Source organism: Ammospiza caudacuta, chromosome 24 (genome assembly GCF_027887145.1).
Source record: "Ammospiza caudacuta isolate bAmmCau1 chromosome 24, bAmmCau1.pri, whole genome shotgun sequence".
NCBI lineage: Eukaryota > Metazoa > Chordata > Aves > Passeriformes > Passerellidae > Ammospiza > Ammospiza caudacuta.
In genome coordinates this window covers 6,344,786-6,364,881 of record NC_080616.1, presented here as the reverse complement: position 1 = coordinate 6,364,881, position 20,096 = coordinate 6,344,786, and the positions used below count along the sequence as shown (strand labels likewise).

The 20,096-nt window shown below is 42.3% G+C and overlaps 1 protein-coding gene across 1 annotated transcript; it reads right to left on the bottom strand.

Annotated features, from left to right (window-relative positions):
- Positions 1-557: 557 nt before the first annotated feature.
- USP49 (ubiquitin specific peptidase 49) lies at positions 558-11,314 on the bottom strand. Its single transcript, XM_058819523.1, has 5 exons — positions 9,977-11,314; positions 8,216-8,420; positions 5,806-5,914; positions 2,686-2,891; positions 558-724 (listed from the first exon to the last, which is right to left on the bottom strand). The coding sequence occupies exons 1-5, from the start codon at positions 11,309-11,311 to the stop codon at positions 558-560; spliced, it is 2,022 nt and encodes a 673-aa protein (XP_058675506.1). The 5' UTR covers positions 11,312-11,314.
- Positions 11,315-20,096: the final 8,782 nt, after the last annotated feature.

The window sequence follows — 20,096 nt, the reverse complement described above, 5'->3', positions numbered from 1 at the left end:
CCCAATTCCTGCCATGATCCCATTCCTGCCCTGTGCTCTGATCCCATTCCTGACTGATCCCATCCCTGCCCCATCCCATTCCTGCCCTGATTCCTGATCCCATTCCTGATTATCCCATCCCTGCCCTGACCCCATTCCAGCTCTGATCCCGTCCCTGCCCTGTTCCTATCCCTGCCCCATCCCATTCCTGCCCTGATTCCTGATTATCCCATCCCTGCCCTGACCCCAATTCCTGCCATGATCCCATTTCTGCCCTGTGCTCTGACCCCATCCCTGCCCCGATCCCATCCCTGCCCCATCCCATTCCTGCCCTGTTCCCATCCCTGCCCCAATCCCATCCCCGATCCCATCCCCGATCCCATCCCTGCCCCATCCCATTCCTATCCTGACCCCATCCCTGCCCCAATCCCATCCCTGACCCCATCCCTGCCCCGTTCCCATCCCTGCCCTGACCCCATCCCTGCAGTTCCCCCCAAATCAGGGCAAGTCGAACCCCAGAAGTCCCCAAAGCAGCCGGGAGCGTTTCCCCTGGTGGCAATGTCACTTGTGTGTCCTTGTCACTGGCTCTGGGTGGCAAACACCTGAGTTTGGAGTGGTTGTTGTGGCATTCCTGCTCTGTCCTGCAGCGTTCTCTGAGTGTAGAAGAGGATGTAGGCCTGGGTCTGGCACACCTCCTCCACACTGCATACATTCAGCCTGGAGTCATTGCAGTGCACCCAAAAGCCTGCAAAAAAGGGAAAAAATCAGGGAAAAAATCCTGCAAAAAAGGGAAAAAATCAGGGAAAAAATCCTTTTGAGCTGAGGCTGGAGCCCTTTTAATCTTGGAGCTGCTCACAGGAAACACCCACAGGAGAAAAGACACCTCTGGCTTTTCCTGTAAGCTGGAAAATGGCTTTACTTTCATTTTTAACACAATTTTAATATCATTTTAATATCATTTTAATTACATTTTTAATAAGCATTATTTTAATATAAATATAAATTTAATACAATTGCTTAAATACATTAATATACATTATTAATGTATATTACACTATATATATAGTGTATATATATAGTGTAATATATATATATTACACTATATATATTTATATTACACTATATATATATTACACTATATATATATTTATATTACACTATATATATATTACACTATATATATATTTATTTATATAGTGTAATATACATTATATATATACACTATAATACATTACAATATATATAATATATATTACAATATATATATATTACAAAATATATATACACTATAATACATTACATAATATTATAGTGTTATATAAATATAATATATTATAAATGTTATACTATTTAAATATTTAAATATAAATTAAGCAAAAATTTTAACATAATTTTAAAGTATAGTTTAAAATATAATTTTAAAATGTAGTTTTTAATATAATATAAAAATATATAATTTAAAATATATAATTTTTGGCGTTCTTTACAAATATCAAATCATGATTTCATCAGCCCAAAAGCTCAATTAGCCATAAATAGAATAGAATAGAATTTTTTAATAGAATTTAGAATAGAATTTTTTAATAGAATTTATAAAAATATAGTTTTTAATACAATTTTTAAAATATAATTTTTTGGGGTGCTTTAGAAATATCAAATCATGATTTAATCAGCCCAAAAGCTCAATTAGGCAGCCAAAAATAGAAGTTTGAAATAGAATTTTAAAAATATAGTTTATATTATAATTTAAAAATATATAATTTTAAACAGACTTTTTAAAATATAAATTTTTGGGGTTCTTTAGAAATATCAAATCATGATTTCATCAGCGCAAAAGCTGAATTAGGCAGCCAAAAATAGAATTTTTAAATAGAATTTTTAAATAGAATTTTTAATGTAATTTAAAAAGACATAATTTTAAATACAAATTTTAAAATATAATTTTACAAATATCAAATCACGATTTCATCAGCCCAAAAGCTGAATTAGGCAGCCAAAACCAGAATTTTTAAATAGAATTTTAAAATAGAATTTTTAATGTAATTTAGAAATACATAATTTCAAATACAATTTTTAAAATATAATTTTACAAATTTCAAATCACGATTTCATCAGCCCAAAAGCTCAATTAGGTATCGAAAAATAGAATTTTTAAATCGAATTTTAAAATAGAATTTTTAATGTAATTTAGAAATACATAATTTTAAACACAATTTTTAAAATATAATTTTGCAAATTTCAAATCACGATTTCATCAGCCCAAAAGCTGAATTTGGCAGCCAAAAATTCCCAATTTGTGGCCCGGGGAGGCAGAGCCTGTCCTGGTGCAGCCGCGGGTGTTGCTCATGAATAGTTCCTGTTTTTCCACCCTCCAAACCCGTTCTGTTCATGTCCTGAACCCCCAGGATCCTGAGCAAACCCAGCTGCAGCAGCTTTGGCAGAATGAAGAATTCCCACCATTCCCAGGGGGGGGGGAAAAACCAAAAAACAAAAAAAAAAATGAAAATAAAAAAAAAGCGCAAAAATAAATGCTTAAAAAAAATATTAAAAAAAATAAGAACACACAGGGAAAAACAAACTACTGAAGGGCAAGGAGTGGACCCCAAGGAAGTGGAATTTTGGGGGGAGGATTCCAAGGGAGGGAAAATGCAAGGAAAGGGAGGAGGGGAGAGGTTTGGGGGGATTTGGCCGGGCCAGCTCACGCACCTCCCTCCGTGTTGTAGCAATAGGCTGTGTAGTGTCCTGAGCCAAAGCCCTTGCCGTGATGCATCACCACAGCTGCCAGGTCATAGACACAGCCAGCTGTGCCCGGGGAGGCCGGGGAGTCCCTGCAGCAGTAAGGTTCCATGTTTAATACCTGCTCAAAGAGCACGTGGACCCCGATCTTCTCGCGGTGATTGCGCTCAGACCACCTGCAAACACAAAGCCCGGGCTCAGGGGGCTCGGCAGAGCCAAATCTGGGGGGGTTGAACCAAAATTCCCTGCAAAAATTCACCAAACACAAGTTCTGTGCTCAGGGGGCTCGGCAGAGCCAAATCTGGAGGGGTTGAACCAAAATTCCCTGCAAAAATTCACCAAACACAAGTTCTGTGCTCAGGGGGCTCAGCAGAACTAAATCTGGGGGGGTTGAACCAAAATTCCCTGCAAAAATTCACCAAACACAAGTTCTGTGCTCAGGGGGCTCAGCAGAGCCAAATCTGGGGGGTTTGAACAAAAATTCCCTGCAAAAATTCACCAAACACAAGTTCTGTGCTCAGGGGGCTCAGCAGAGCCAAATCTGGGGGGTTTGAACAAAAATTCCCTGCAAAAATTCACCAAACACAAGTTCTGTGCTCAGGGGGCTCAGCAGAACCAAATCTGGGGGGTTTGAACAAAATTCCCTGCAAGAATGCCCCAAACACACAAATCCCATGCTCAGGGTGCTCAGCAGAACCAATCTGGGGGGGTTGAATCAAAACTCCCAATAAAAACCCACCAAACACAAATCCCACACTCAGGGTGCTCAGCAGAACCAAATCTGGGGGGGTTTCAACCAAAATTTCCTGCAAAAATTCACCAAACACAAGTTCTGTGCTCAGGAGGCTCGGCAGAGCCAAATCTGGAGGGGTTGAACCAAAATTCCCTGCAAAAATTCACCAAATACACAAATTCTGTGCTCAGGGTGCTCAGCAGAACTAAATCTGGGGGGGTTGAACCAAAATTCCCTGCAAAAATTCACCAAACACAAGTTCTGTGCTCAGGGGGCTCAGCAGAGCCAAATCTGGGGGGTTTGAACAAAAATTCCCTGCAAAAATTCACCAAACACAAGTTCGGTGCTCAGGGGGCTCAGCAGAGCCAAATCTGGGGGTTTCGCCCCAAATCCTCTGCAAAAATTCACCAAACGCACAAAGCATGAACTCAGGGTGCTCAGCAGAACCAAATCTGGGGGGTTTGAACAAAATTCCCTGCAAGAATGCCCCAAACACACAAATCCCACACTCAGGGTGCTCAGCAGAACCAAATCTGGGGGGGTTTCAACCAAAATTCCCTGCAAAAATTCACCAAACACAAGTTCTGTGCTCAGGGGGCTCGGCAGAGCCAAATCTGGAGGGGTTGAACCAAAATTCCCTGCAAAAATTCACCAAACACAAGTTCTGTGCTCAGGGGGCTCAGCAGAGCCAAATCTGGTGGTTTCGCCCCAAATCCTCCGCAAAAATTCACCAAACGCACAAAGTGTGAACTCAGGGCGCCCAGCAGAACCAAATCTGGGGATTTGAACCAAAACTCCCAATAAAAACCCACCAAACACACATCCCACACTCAGGGTGCTCAGCAGAACTAAATCTGGGGGGGTTGAACCAAAATTCCCAACAAAAACCCACCAAACACAAATTCTGTGCTCAGGGTGCTCAGCAGAACTAAATCTGGGGGGTTTGAACCAAAATTCCCTGCAAGAATGCCCCAAACACACAAATCCTATACTCAGGGTGCTCAGCAGAACCAAATCTGGGGGTTTGAACTAAAATCCTCTACAGGAACCCCTCAAACAAACAAATTCCATATTCAGGGTGCTCAGCAGAACCAAATCTGGGAGTTTTGAACCAAAATCTTCTGAAGGAATGCCCCAGACACACAAATCTCACACTCAGGGTGCTCAGCCCTGAGTTTCACCCCAAAATCCCCCCAAACACAAATCCCACACTCAGGGTGCTCAGCAGAACCAAATCTGGGGGTTTGAACCAAAATTCCCTGCAGGAACCCCTCCACACACAAATCCCACACTCAGGGCTGCTCAGTTCTGAGTTTCACCCCAAAATCCCCCTCATACACAAATCCCACACTCAGGGTGCTCAGCAGAACCAAATCTGGGGGTTTCACCCCAAAATCCTCTGCAAAAACCCACCAAACACACAAATCCCATGCTCAGGGTGCTCAGCAGAAACAAATCTGGGAGTTTCACCCCAAAATCACCTGCAGGAATGCCTCACATACACAAATCCCACACTCAGAGTGCTCAGCAGAACCAAATCTGGGGGTTTGAACCAAAATCTCGTCCAGGAACCCCCCAAACACACAAACTCCACATTCAAGGTGCTCAGTCCTGAGTTTCACCCCAAAATCCCCCTCATACACAAATCCCACACTCAGGGCTGCTCAGCGCCACCAAATCCAGAGGTTTCACCCCAAAATTCCCTGCAGGAATGGCCCAAACACACAAATCCCACACTCAGGGCTGCTCAGCGCCACCAAATCCAGAGGTTTCACCCCAAAATCCCCTGCAGGAATGGCCCAAACACACAAATCCCACGTTCACGGTGCTCAGTGTCACCAAATCCAGAGGTTTCACCCCAAAATCTCCCTTTGCCATTGATAATTTTTATTTTAGGTGGGGTCTCCCCCTGCCACTGATAGTTTTTATTTTAGGTTGGGTATTTTTGAGCCAGATTTCTCCTCTGACCACCTTCAAACCCCTCAGTGCTACCCATAAAACCCTCCTACACCCACCCTAACCACTGCAGAGACTTTTCCTCATATTTTCAGCTTTTCCTGCTTTCTGCTCCCCAGGTAAACACCAATATTGGCATTGAGTTCTCTCAATCTCCCACCTTCCACTCAGCTTACTGACCTCTCCTTCCAAGCTGCCTGCAAGCTCCATTAAAACCCGAAAAAATTAAGAGTTAAATGCACAAAATATTAAATTGTGACAGAAGAAAAAACCCCTGCAAAGAGGCAACACAAGGGGGTTTCACAAATGTGACAGCTCAGAAGTTACACAGCTGATTTTAGCAGGAATTGAGGGTACTTAAAGGCAAATTTTTGGTCATTTTTCCCCCAAAATTTCCTCACCTGAAGCGTTTAAGGTGCAGCCGGAGGACCTGAGGTAGTCTGTAGATCAGCAACTGCTTCTTAGCTTCACTCAGAACAAGAGGTTTGGGAGAAGATTTTCGCCGTTTGCCTGCCAAAAAACAAACCCCAAAACCCCCCCAAAAGCAAAGATTGTCAGGATTAATTAATTCCCCAAAGAGAAAATTCCTCAGCCATTCAGAATTCCTCAAAAGTAGAATTCCCCGGCCATTTAGAATTCCTTTAAAGCCAATCAGAATTCCTTACAAATCATTCAGAATTCCCAAAAAATCATTTAGAATTCCTTAAAAATAATTCAGAAATCCTTAAAGTCATTCAGAATTCCTTTAAAATAATTCAGAATTCCTTAAAAGCAATTTAAAATCTCAGTGAGCTAGAATTCCTCAGCCATTCAGAATTCCTCAAAAGCCACTCAGAATTCCTTAAAAATCATTTAGAATTCCTTAAAAGTAATTCAGAATTCCTTAAAAGTCATTTAAAATCTCTTAGTGAGCTAGAATTCCCGACCCATTTACAATCCCCCAAAAGCCATTCAGAATTCCTTAAAAATCATTTGGAATCCCTTAAAAGTTATTAAGAATTCCTTAAAAGCCATTCAGAATGTCTTAAAGTAGAATTCCTGACCCATTTAGAATTCCTCAAAAGCCACTCATAATTCCTCAAAAGCCATTCAGAATTCCTTAAAAGCCATTCAGAATTCCTTAAAAATAATTTAGAGTTCCTTAAAGTAGTTCAGAATTCCTTAAGCCATTTAAAATCTCTTAGTGAGCTAGAATTTCTGACCCATTTATAATTCCTTAAAGCCACTCAGAATTCCTTAAAAATAATTTAGAATTCCTTAAAAGCCACTCAGAATTCCTAAAAAGCCACTCAGAATTCCTTAAAAATAATTTAGAATTCCCTAAAAGCCATTCAGAATTCCTAAAAAGTAGAATTCCTGAGCCATTTAGAATTCCTCAAAAGCCACTGAGAATTCCTTAAAAGCCATTCAGAATTTCTTAAAAGTTATTCAGAATTCCTTAAAAGTCATTTTAAAACCTCTTAGTGGTCTAGAATTCCTGACCCATTTAGAATCCCTCAAAAGCCACTCAGAATTCCTTAAAAATAATTTAGAATTCCTTAGAAGTCATTAAGAATTCCTCAAAAGCCACTCAGAATTCCTTAAAAGTCATTTACAATTTGTAAAGTCATTCAGAATTCCTTAAAAGCCATTTAAAATCTCAGTGATTCAGAATTCCTTAAAAGCCACTCAGAATTCCTTAAAAGCCATTTAAAATCTCTTAGTGATCTAGAATTCCTGAGCCATTTAGAATCCCTCAAAAGCCATTCAGAATTCCTTAAAAATCATTCAGAATTCCTGAAAAGTAGAATTCCTCAGCCATTTAGAATTCCTCAAAAGCCATTCAGAATTCCTTTAAAACCATTTTGAATTCCTTAAGAGCCGTTCAAAATTCCTTAAAAGTAGAATTCCCGAGCCATTTAGAATTCCTCAAAAGCCACTCAGAACCCCTCAGCCATTTTAATTCCAAAGTATAAATTAATAATAAACAAATTAATTAATAAATTTAATTTATTTTTCCTCCCAAAGAATCAAAGCAAACCTGAGTTACGCCGAGGCCGGACCCTCCCAGTCTGTGGCTCAGGATTTATGCCAGGCTCTGTTTGCCAGCACATCCACGCTCTGCCAGCCCTGCAGGGGCGTCCCTGGCAGGGCACAGTGCCAGGGCCTGGTGGCACTCACTGTTGCACTGGTCAGTGCCAGGCCTGGTGGCACTCACTGGTCACAGTGCCAGGCCTGGTGGCACTCACTGTTGTACTGGTCAGTGCCTGGCCTGGTGGCACTCACTGTGGCACTGGTCACAGCGTCAGGCCTGGTGGCACTGTTACACTGGTCAGTGCCAGGCCTGGTGGCACTCACTGGGCACAGTGCCAGGCCTGGTGGCACTCACTGTTGCACTGGGCACAGTGCCAGGCCTGGTGGCACGGGTGGCACTCACTGTTGCACTGGTCACAGTGCCAGGCCTGGTGGCACTCACTGGGCACAGTGCCAGGCCTGGTGGCACTCACTGTTGCACTGGTCAGTGCCAGGCCTGGTGGCACTGTTGAAATGGTCACAGTGCCAGGCCTGGGCACTCACTGTGGCACTGGTCACAGTGCCAGGCCTGGTGGCACTGTTGCACTGGTCACAGCGCCAGGCCTGGTGGCACGGGTGGCACTCACTGTTGCACTGGGCACAGTGCCAGGCTGGTGGCACGGGTGGCACTCACTGTTGCACTGGTCACAGCGCCAGGCCTGGTGGCACTCACTGGGCACAGTGCCAGGCTGGTGGCACGGGTGGCACTCACTGTTGCACTGGGCACAGTGCCAGGCTGGTGGCACGGGTGGCACTCACTGTTGCACTGGTCACAGGCGTAGATCCTCCCCTCCAGGGCCTCGCTCTCGGTGAACTTGGCCAGCATCTCGGTGAGCAGGCACTCGGCCTGGGGCTCGGGCAGGATCCCCTTCTCCAGGGCGTGGTAGCGCTCGGGGAACTCCAGGGACAGGTCCCAGAAGGGCTCCACCGTGTTGGATTTGTAGTTGCACGTCCTGCAGGTGACCTGGGACAGGGACACAGGGACAACAGGGACACACGGCTGGCTGTGGGGTGGAACTGAAACGCAGGGAATGCTCACAGCTTTGGGATTTTGGGTTTTCATCAACTGGAAGGACAAAAGGGTCATCAAATGTGGCTCCTGGCCGTGCACAGGACACCCCAAATCCCCCACATCTGCATCCACCCACGGCTCACAGGTGTCACTGCTTCGACCATGGGAAGTAAAAAAAAACACAAGGAAAAGGGTTTTAGTGCTGTAACATGGATTTGAAATCTCCTTGTAGGGTCATTGGAAGGGTTAAAATCATCAAATCTGATTCCTGGCCCTGCACAGGATATCCCAAATTCCTCACATTTGCATCCACCCATGGCTCACAGGTGTCACTGCTTCGACCATGGGAGGCAAAAAACAAAGGAAAAGGGTTTTAGTGCTGTAACATGGATTTGAAATCTCATTGTAGGGTCATTGGAAGGATTAAAATCATCAAATCTGACTCCTGGCCCTGCACAGGATATCCCAAATTCCCCACATTTGCATCCACCCGTGGCTCACAGGAGGCGTCACTGCTCCAGCCTTGGGGGGTAAAAAAACACAAAGAAAAATATTTTAGAGCTGTGACATCCATTTGAAATGTTTTTATAGGGTCATAGGATATCCCCAATTGGAAGGTGGCCAAAAGGGTCATCAAATCTGACTGCTAGTCCTGCACAGGACACCCCAAATTCCTCACATTTCCATCTACCCATGTCCCACAGGAGGTGCTGCTGCTCCAACTTTGGAGGGAAAAAAACACAAGGAAAAAGATTTTAGAGCTGTGACATGGATTTGAAATCTCATTGTAGGATCATTGGAAGGGGGTTTGATTGGAAGGGTTAGGATCATCAGATCTGACTCCTGGCCCTGCACAGGACACCCCAAATTCCCCACATTTGCATTCAGCCATGTCTCACAGGAGGTGTCACTGCTCCAACTTTGGGAGGCAAAAAACCACAAGGAAAGGGGGCATAAAAAATGCAAAGGTACCTTAAAAACACATTCAAAGCCTAAAACCTCAGGACTAAACACATTTAAACCCTAAAACCAGGGGCTCAGGACTTCTGTGCTTGAGCAGGTCTCATCCAGAAGTGGCACAACTGAAATGAATTTGTGCTAAATTTGTGCATTTCCAAGGGTGGAAATGGTGGCAATTCAAGGGATTTTTTCCTCAGGAATTGGGAAATCCTAAGAGACTCCTAAATGGGATCCTCAACGTGCAGAGCCTTTGCCTAAAACCTCAGGACTAAACACACTCCAACCCTAAAAGCAGGGGCAGGACTTCTGTGCTTGTGCAGGTCTCATCCAGTAGTGGCACAACTGAAGTGAATTTGTGCTAAATCTGTGCATGTCCAAGGATGGAAATGGAATTTGTGCATTTCCAAGGATGGAAATGGTGGCAATTCAAGGGATTTTTTCCTCAGGAATTGGGAACTCCTAAGAGACTCCTCAGTGGGATCCTCAACGTGCAGAGCTCCTTGGTGCGAACAGCTCCGAGTGATCCCTGTGGAAAAGCAACTCCATACCTGGCTGAGCAACTGCCCGTGGAAGATGGTGTTGACCACCTTGAGGACCTGCTTGGTGAGCTTCCTCTGCGAGAAGGGGATGAGGATCCTGCGCCTGCTGCCCTCGGACTCGAGCTCCTGCTGCACCTTGTCCAGGAGCTCGCACAGGAACTCCTGCGCGTCCTGCTGGTCGTAGCCGCGGAAGGCGGGGATCAGGCTCCACACGGAGTGCAGCATGGCAAAGGGCGACACCAGGGCCCACTTGCCAGACCACATCACCCTGAACAGGGTGTGCAGCTCGTGGCACAGGGAGATGTGCTTGGAGCTGGGCTCCTTGGGCTGGATCAGCTCCAGGCTGCGGCTGATGGAGGAGCCCCCGTTCAAGGCGCCCGGGGAGCTCTGAACCTTGTCAGGCTTCCCCGGCTCGTTGGCAGCAGCTCCGTTTGCCAGCCTGCCCGGCATCCTGGCCCTCCCGTTCACAGTTTTAGCTAAAAGTTCTTCTGTTTCACAGAGATCAAGAGTCAAGAAACATTCTCTGAACTTCTGGAGGTGGCTGAGCACCTGCAGGATGGAGTTCATGTAGCAAGTGTTGCCCAGGTTCCTCAGCCCCGTCACCCCGGGCGTCATCAGGGGCTGCCTGCGGATGGAGTAGAACTGCTTCAATGTCTGCCTTGAGGTAGGGGAAGCTGTGGCCACCTCCCTGAATTTCCTTGGGATCAAGCTCTCCCTGTGCACGTGGGACAGCAGCCTGGCGCTCTTCCTGGGGGGAGTGCTGGCCAGCTCCTCCAGGAGCTGCCTCTTCATCTCGCGCCGCCGCTGCCGAGCCGCCTCCTTCTTCCTCTCCAGCTCCTCCATCTGCTTCTTCTCCTTCAGTTTCAGCTGTCCCCGGGAGCTCCTGTGGAACCAGGTGCGCAGAGCCCTCGCCAGCAGGGCCTGGCGCCGGTGCCACAGCGCCGTCAGCATCTGGGACTGGCCCTGAGGGCTCCTCCTCCTCCAGGCATCCTCGGCCAGCGCCATGGAGCGCAGCGTCCTCCCGCTCCTCTGGCCCTTGATGGCCGACAGCGAGCTCCTCAGCAGCTTCAGGTCACCCTCGGGGTTGTCGTTGAGGACATAATCCTGGCAGAGGTAACAGAAGACGTAGAGCTCGTGCACCTCCATGGCCAAGGGGTGCCGGCTCTCCTGGAAGTGCCTCAGGGCGTGCTCCTCGATGTAGCGCCCGCACGCCACGTGGGAGCACTTGAGGCAGGCCCAGAGGGACTCGGTGGTGTGGCAGTCCACGCACTGCCACTTCTGGGGGTTCAGGATCGAGTGGTCCTGGGCGAGTCGTAGCCGCCCCACATGTTTGCATCGATCCATGTCTCACAGGAGGAGTCGCTGCTCCGACCTTGCGGGGGAAAACAAAAGGGAAAGGGTTTTAGAGCTGTTGACATGCATTGGAAATCTCCTTGTAGGGTCATTGGAAGGGTTGGGATCATCAAATTTAACTCCTGCACATGATATTCCAAATTCCCCACATTTGCATCGATCCATGTCTCACAGGAGGAGTCACTGCTCCGACACAGGAAAGGGTTTTAGAGTTGTGACAAACATTTGAGATCTCCTTGTAGGGTCATTGGAAGGGTTAGGATCATCAAATCTGACTCCTAGTATGGCACAGGACATTCCAAATTCCCTACATTTCCTGCACAAGACACACCAAATTCCCCACATTTGCATGTCTCCTGTCCATGTCTCACAGGAGGAGTCGCTGCTCCGACCTTGGGGGGATAAAACACAAGGGAAAGGGTTTTAGAGCTGTTGACATGCATTGGAAATCTCCTTGTAGGGTCACTGGAAGGGTTGGGATCATCAAATTTAACTCCTGCACATGATATTCCAAATTCCCCACATTTGCATCTGTCTATGTCGCACAGGACGTGCTGCTGATCCAACCTTGGGGGCAAAAAACCACAAGGAAAAGGGTTTTAGAGCTGTAACATGGATTTGAGATCTCCTTGTAGGGTCACTGGAAGGGTTAGGATCATCAAATCTGGCTCCTGGCCCTGCACAGCACACCTCACATTTCCCACATTTGCATCGATCCATCTCTCACAGGAGGAGTCGCTGCTCCGACCTTGGGGGGATAAAACACAAGGGAAAGGGTTTTAGAGCTGTTGATATGCATTGGAAATCCCCTTGTAGGGTCATTGGAAGGGTTGGGATCATCAAATTTAACTCCTGCACATGATATTCCAAATTCCCCACATTTGCATCGATCCATGTCTCACAGGAGGAGTCTCTGCTCCGACCTTGGGGGGATAAAACACAAGGGAAAGGGTTTTAGAGCTGTGACCTGCATTGGAAATCCCCTTGTAGGGCCATTGGAAGGGAGGGGATAGGGTTAGGGTTAAGATCATCAAATTTGACTCCTGGCCCTGCACAGGACATCCCAAATTCCCCACATTTGCATCGATCCACGTCTCACAGGAGGAGTCGCTGCTCCAACCTTGGGGGGATAAAACAAGGAAAAGAGCTGGGATACAGATTTGAAATCTTGTTGATGGGTCATTGGAAGGGTTAGAACCATCAAATCTGATTCTTGGCCCTCACAGCACACCCTAAATTCCCCACATTTGCATCCACCCATGTTGCACAGGAGGAGTCACTGCTCCAATCTCGGGGGCAAAAAACCGTAAGGGAAAGGGTTTTAGAGCTGCAATGTGGATTTGAAATATCCTTGTAGGGTTATGGGATATCCCAATTGGAAGGGGGCCAAAAGGATCATCAGATTTGAGTCCTGGCCTTGCACAGGACACCCCACATTTTCATCTTAATCTTTCAATTACAGCTTCACATGATGAAGTCACTGACCCCAAGTGACTTCATCGTTTGCTCCCCCAACTCAGTTTTGTTCTCACCTCTCAAGGCCTGAGGCACTGAGGTGTTGTTGATTCCCAGGCCTGGAGAGGAATTGTTTTGTAAAAATGGGAAAGCAGCAGCTGACTCTGGATATGGAATTTAGAGTTATACACTGAAGAATTACAGGATTATAAATGGACGAAGATCTAAAATCCTAAGGCTTGATAAAAGATTGGTTTGACAGAAGCTCCCCAGTGAACTGTGGCTCCTTTCCCAGCCCCTCCAGGCTCTGGGGGCTCAGCACTCTCGGGGTGCAGCTCACACATCCTCTCCTCAACCACGGAGTTTAGAGTTATACACTGAAGAATTACAGGATTATAAATGTGTAAAAAGCTAAAATCTGAAGGCATTGGTTTGACAGAAGCTCCCCAATGAACTGTGGATCCTTTCCCAGTCCCTCCAAGGCTCTGGGGCAGAAGGAGGGGTCAGATCCCCAGCTGCATGGGGTGCAGCTCACACATCCTCTCCTCAACCACGGAGTTTAGAGTTATACATTGAAGAATTACAGGATTAGAAATGTATAAAAAGCTAAAATCTGAAGGCATTGGTTTGACAGAAGCTCCCCAGTGAACTGTGGCTCCTTTCCCAGCCCCTCCAAGGCTCTGGGGCACAAGGAGGGGTCACACCCCCAGGTTACTCATGGGGTGCAGCTCACACATCCTCTCCTCGGCCACATATTTATACAGGATTATAAATGTATAAAAAGCTAAAATCCTAAGGCTTGATAAAAGATTGGTTTGACAGAAGCTCCCCAGTGAACTGTGGCTCCTTTCCCAGCCCCTCCAGGCTCTGGGGGCTCAGCACTCACGGGGTGCAGCTCACACATCCTCTCCTCGGCCCCGCCGCGTCCCGGCCGTGCAGCAGCCCCATCGTCCTCCCACGATCCCGGAGAATTCAATTCTTGGCAATTCCTCACTGCCAGGCAGCTCCAAAGCCCTGGAGAGAGAGACAGAGAGAGGGGGGAAAATATCCTGGTGATCACAGAAACCAAGCCTGGAACGCTGGCAGGAGCATCATCAACCCCTCAGTGCAGAACTCATTTATCCCAGAAATAATTCTCTGGAATTACCCCCAGCATCCCAAATTCTCACACACAAAATTCCATTTCATTCCCTGCTTTCATTTTTTTTTTTTTTTTTATTTGTAAAAAAACCTGCTGATCACATGGAGCCTCTTCATGGTGAGGCTTTTTGTAGTGGATGGCCCAACATATGGGAAAAAATGGGAGTCAAAAAAAAGAAAAAAATAAAACAAACAGGAGGAAAAAATCCTGTGATCGCTTTGGATTTTTGGCTGCTTGGATTGCCTGGTGAGAGACACAGGGAGGAGAAGGGGGAAAGATCAGAAAAAGAAAAGCTGTGCTCAGTTAAATTTCAGTTCTAGGTGGTTTCTCAAACAATAAAAAGGAAGCAATGAGGAGCTGGCGGGTGCAAAGTGCAACAAAATAACCAGAGAGGAGAGAAAAATGGGGACAAAACAGAGAATGGAAAAGCAGATCTGAACGAAGTTAGTTACACAAGGGCCTGGCACACAGAAAATGTGGTAAAAACATCATTTTATGAGGTGTAAAATTAAACATTTGCCAAAGCTTTGGGGCAGGGATTGAGCCCTCGCCTGCCTGGGAGGGCAGGGCGCTGGCCAGGTGAAGGAAATGCATTTCAGTGACAGAAATTTGCTTTAATTGTCACCTTTAGCAGTGCTATTGCTGTGGAGGGTGGGATCTCAGAGAAATCTCAAAGCTCTTCAGTTCTTTCTCCTGGACTGCCCTGAAAGCTCAAGTGGCCACTTGAGCACCCTCAGAACCCCTGAGGATTTGATTTAAATCAGAAATTCCCACATTTCCCTCGGGCTGGGCTCACTCCCTCCCAAACCCCAACATGAGGATTTCCAATTTTGGAAATCCTCACTTAAACAAAGGATTGATTTGGTCTCTTTTTTCCAAATTGGAAAAATCCCTTTTTCCTCACCTTTTCCCCCTCCCTGAGCATTTTTTCCTCTTAATTTTCCTCCTCAGGTGTGGATATAAAAAAAAAAATGAAATTTTATTTCAAATCTTTAACCTCAGTGAGAGCAAGTGGCAGAAATTGCAGCGTGCAGGAGCGCAGACACTGTGGTACCACTGACAGCCTTCATTTACATAAAAGAATACTAATTATGTTGTATCATCAACATCTGTGATTCTGCTCACTGCCATATGCGACAGTGGGGGGGATTTAACCCTTCAGCCTCCCCAGCACAGCCAATTTCTACTTTGGAACAAAAACCAGGCCTGAAAAATAAAATTTTTTTAGGGATTCATCAAACAGCTGGTTGCTGTTGTTTCTGTGAAGTGTAATTTTCATAATTTTCAAAAAATATTGAATTTCTCCTCAGTCCCCAAAGGGGAATTGCTGCTGGGTTCTCCCAGGAAATCAGTCCCACAGCAGATCTATGGAATTTAAAAAATATAAATAAAATAAAAAACATAAAATCAATATAAATAAATAAAAGCAGATCCCCAGCACAGCAAATTTTTACTTTGGAACAAAAACCAGGCCTGAAAAATAAAATTTTTTAGGGATTCATCAAACAGCTGGTTGGTCATGGGCTCTGTGAAGTGTAATTTTCAAAAAATATTGAATTTCTCATCAATCCCCAAAGGGGAATTGCTGCTGGGTTCTCCCAGGAAATCAGTCCCACAGCAGATCTATGGAATTTAAAAAATATAAATATAAATAAATAAAAGCAGATCCCCAGCACATCAAATTTCTACTTTGGAACAAAAACCAGGCCTGAAAAATAAAATTTTTTAGGGATTCATCAAACAGCTGGTTGGTCATGGGCTCTGCGAAGTGTAATTTTCAAAAAATATTGAATTTCTCATCAATCCCCAAAGGGGAATTGCTGCTGGGTTCTCCCAGGAAATCAGTCCCACAGCAGATCTATGGAATTTAAAAAATATAAATATAAATAAATAAAAGCAGATCCCCAGCACATCAAATTTCTACTTTGGAACAAAAAACAGACCTGAAATACAGAATTTTTTGGGGATTTATCAAACAACTGGTTGGTCATGGGCTCTGTGAAGTGTAATTTTCAAAAAATATTGAATTTCTCCTCAATCCCCAAAGGGGAAGAGCTGCTGGGTTCTCCCAGAAAATCAGTCCCACAGCAGATCTATGGAATTTAAAAAATATAAATAAATAAATATAAATAAAATTAAAAATATAAAATCAATATAAATAAATAAAAGCAGATCCCCAGCACATCAAATTTCTACTTTGGAACAAAAACCAGGCCTGAAAAATAAAATTTTTTAGGGATTCATCAAACAGCTGGTTGCTGTTGTTTCTGTGAAGTGTAATTTTCAAAAAATATTGAATTTCTCCTCAATTCCCAAAGGGGAAGAGATGCTGGGTTCTCCCAGGAAATCAGTCCCACAGCAGATCTATGGAATTTAAAAAATATAAATAAATAAATATAAATAAAATTAAAAATATAAAATCAATATAAATAAATAAAAGCAGGGGATCTGCTATATTAAATAGATTAAATATTAAATATATTTAATATTTCTATATTAAATATAAAATTTCTAGTTTATTTATATTTATATATTCCATTTATTTATATATTTAAAAATATATACATAAAATATATACATAAATAAAATATATAAATATAAAAATAAAAATATATATTTATTATAAATTTATATTTATATAATATAAAAATAAATAAATAAATAAAATAAAAAAGAAATAAAATATATAAATATAAAAATAGAAAAATGTATATTTATTATAAAATTCTATTTATATAAATAAATAAATAAATATAAAAATAGAAAAATGTATATTTATTATAAAATTCTATTTATATAACATAAACATGTAAATAAATAGAATATAAAAATAAATATATAAATATAAAAAATAAAAATATAAAATGTATACTTATTATAAAATTATATTTATATAATATAAAAATGTAAATAAATAAAATATATCAATAAATATAAAAATGTATATTTATTATAAATTTGTATTTATATAATATAAAAATAGAAATAAATAGAATATACAAATAAAAATATATAAATAAATGAAAGGTATAAATATAAAATAAAAATATATAAATAAATGAAAGGTATAAATATAAAAATAAAAATATACATTTATTTATTTATTATAAATTTATATTTATATAATATTTTAAATGTAAATAAATAAAATATATAAATAAATAGAATATATAAATTATATAAATATAAAAATATAAAAATGTATATTTATTACATTTATATTTTATAATATAAAAATAGAAATAAATAAAATATATTAAAAATATAAAAGAAGACTGGATCTAGTTGAATAGTTACAACATGGGTTGGACTTCATGATCTTATAGGTCTCTTCTGTGATTCTGTGTGATTCTGTGATTAATATAAACATAAAAATATAAAAATAATCTAAAATAAAAATATAAAAATGTATATTTATTATAAAATTTCTATAATATAAATCAATAAAGCCATAAATAAATCGAAGGGAATATGAATCAATCGAAGGGAATATAAATAAATAGCAGGGAATATAAAGAAATAGAAGGGAATAGAAATCAATAGAAGGGAATAGAAATAAATAAAGATATAAATAAATAGAAGGGAATATAAATAAATAGAAGGGAATATAAATAAATAGAAGGGAATATAAATAAATAAAGATAGAAATCAATAGAAGGGAATAGAAATAAACAAAGATATAAATCAATAGAAGGGAATAGAAATCAATAGAAGGGAATACAAATAAATAAAGATATAAATAAATAGAAGGGAATATAAATAAATAGAAGGGAATAGAAATAAATAGAAGGGAATAGAAATAAATAGAAGGGAATAGAAATAAATAAAGATATAAATAAATAGAAGGGAATAGAAATCAATAGAAGGGAATAGAAATAAATAAAGATATAAATAAATAGAAGGGAATAGAAATAAATAGAAGGGAATAGAAATAAATAGAAGGGAATATAAATAAATAGAAGGGAATAGAAATCAATAGAAGGGAATATAAATAAATAAAGATATAAATAAATAGAAGGGAATATAAATCAATAGAAGGGAATAGAAATAAATAGAAGGGAATATAAATAAATAGAAGGGAATAGAAATCAATAGAAGGGAATATAAATAAATAAAGATATAAATCAATAGAAGGGAATAGAAATCAATAGAAGGGAATAGAAATCAATAGAAGGGAATAGAAATCAATAGAAGGGAATAGAAATCAATAAAGATATAAATAAATAGAAGGGAATATAAATCAATAGAAGGGAATAGAAATAAATCAAGATAGAAATCAATAGAAGGGAATAGAAATAAATCAAGATAGAAATCAATAGAAGGGAACAGGATGAAGGAATGCAGGAGATCAATCAGTGCCCTTTGCCCTCTGCTCCAGCTTTTCCTGTGCTGGCCCGGGAGATTTCCTGCTGGGAAAGGGAAGGGACCCCAACCACCTGAGGCAGCTGCCGAAGCAGCTCTGTCTGTCCAAATTCAGGAATTCCAGCACAAACCCCCTCTGATGCTGCCTTTGATATCCCCTCTTCAATTCAGGTACCCCCAGATAATTCCCTACAAATCCAGGCCATCGTTGAGTTAGGAAGGATTTGTGTTTGTGACACTTCAATGAGAGGTTTTTCCTCAAAAGTGAATTCTCCACCCACCAGAGTTCTTCCCATTCAACACTTCTGCTGCTGACTCAGATTTTTGACTCTTTCCATGAAAACACAAAAAATTGGAATAAATTCTCACACGTTCCAAAGGCAGCTGGAGCTCCCAGGGGCAATCCCAGGGCTGGGATTAAAGGGGAGCAGGATTTGTGAGCCAGGACTGGAAACAAATATCAAATGATGCTGATTTGATATCCCCTCTTCAATTCAGGTACCCCCAGATAATTCCCTTACAAACCCAGGCCATCACTGAGTTAGGAAGGATTTGTGTTTGTGTCACTTCGGTGAGAGGTTTTTCCACAGAAGTGAAGTGAATTCTCCACCCACCAGAGTTCTTCACATTCATTTCTCCTGCTGACTCAGATTTTTGATGCTTTCCATGAAAACACAAAAAATTGGAATAAATTCTCACACGTTCCAAAGGCAGCTGGAACAATCAGAGTGAAATAAATCCCTGGAAAAGCTGGCCCAGGACTGAGGAGAGAAGTTTTGCTCTTTTCCACGTGCTCACAAACATTTTGTGACAATCCCCTCCTGGAACCGAGAGCTGCAGCTCCCAGGGCTGGGATTAAAGGGGAGCAGGATTTGTGAGCCAGGACTGCAAACAAATATCAAATGATGCTGATTTGATATCCCCTCTTCAATTCAGGTACCCCCAGATAATTCCCTCACAAATCCAGGCCATCACTGAGTTAGGAAGGATTTGTGTTTGTGTCACTTTAATGAGAGCTTTTTCCTCAAAAGTGAAGTGAATTCAAACCACTTGAATGAGAGGTTTTTCCTCAAAAGTGAATTCTCCCACCAGAGTTCTTCCCATTCAACACTTCTCCTGCTGACTCAGATTTTTGATGCTTTCCATGAAAACAAAAAATTGGAATAAATTCTCACACCTCCCAAAGGCAGCTGGAGCAGCTGCAGGTCCAGCCCTGCACCCCCTGCAATCAGAGTGAAATAAATCCCTGGAAAAGCTGGCCCAGGACTGAGGACAGAAGTTTTGCTCTCTTTTCCAAACATTTTGTGACAATCCCCTCCTGGAACCGAGAGCTGCAGCTCCCAGGGCTGGGATTAAAGGGGAGCAGGATTTGTGAGCCAGGACTGCAAACAAATATCAAATGATGCTGCATTTGATATTCCCCTCCTCTCTCTAGGTACCCACAGATAATTCCCTTACAAATCCAGGCCATCATTGAGTTAGGAAGGAATTGTGTTGGTTTAACCCCAAACCACTTGAATGAGAGGTTTTTCCTCAAAAGTGAATTCTCCACCCACCAGAGTTCTTCCCATTCAACACTTCTGCTGACTCAGATTTTTGATGCTTTCCATGAAAACACAAAAAATTGGAATAAATTCTCACACCTTCCAAAGGCAGCTGGAGCTCCCAGGGGCAATCCCAGGGCTGGGATTAAAGGGGAGCAGGATTTGTGAGCCAGGACTGCAAACACTGATGCTGATTTGATTTTCCCCTCTTCAATTCAGGTACCCCCAGATAATTCCCTCACAAATCCAGGCCATCATTGAGTTAGGAAGGATT

Excerpts from the sequence above, each read along its gene's own strand:
- USP49 (XM_058819523.1), bottom strand. The coding sequence starts at position 11,311 with ATGGATCGATGCAAACATGTGGGGCGGCTACGACTCGCCCAGGACCAC. Across the intron at positions 8,421-9,976 it reads ACGGGCAGTTGCTCAGCCAG|GTCACCTGCAGGACGTGCAA; the intron begins GTATGGAGTTGC and ends TCCCTGTCCCAG. Across the intron at positions 5,915-8,215 it reads CGCCTGTGACCAGTGCAACA|GCAAACGGCGAAAATCTTCT; the intron begins GTGAGTGCCACC and ends GTTTTTTGGCAG.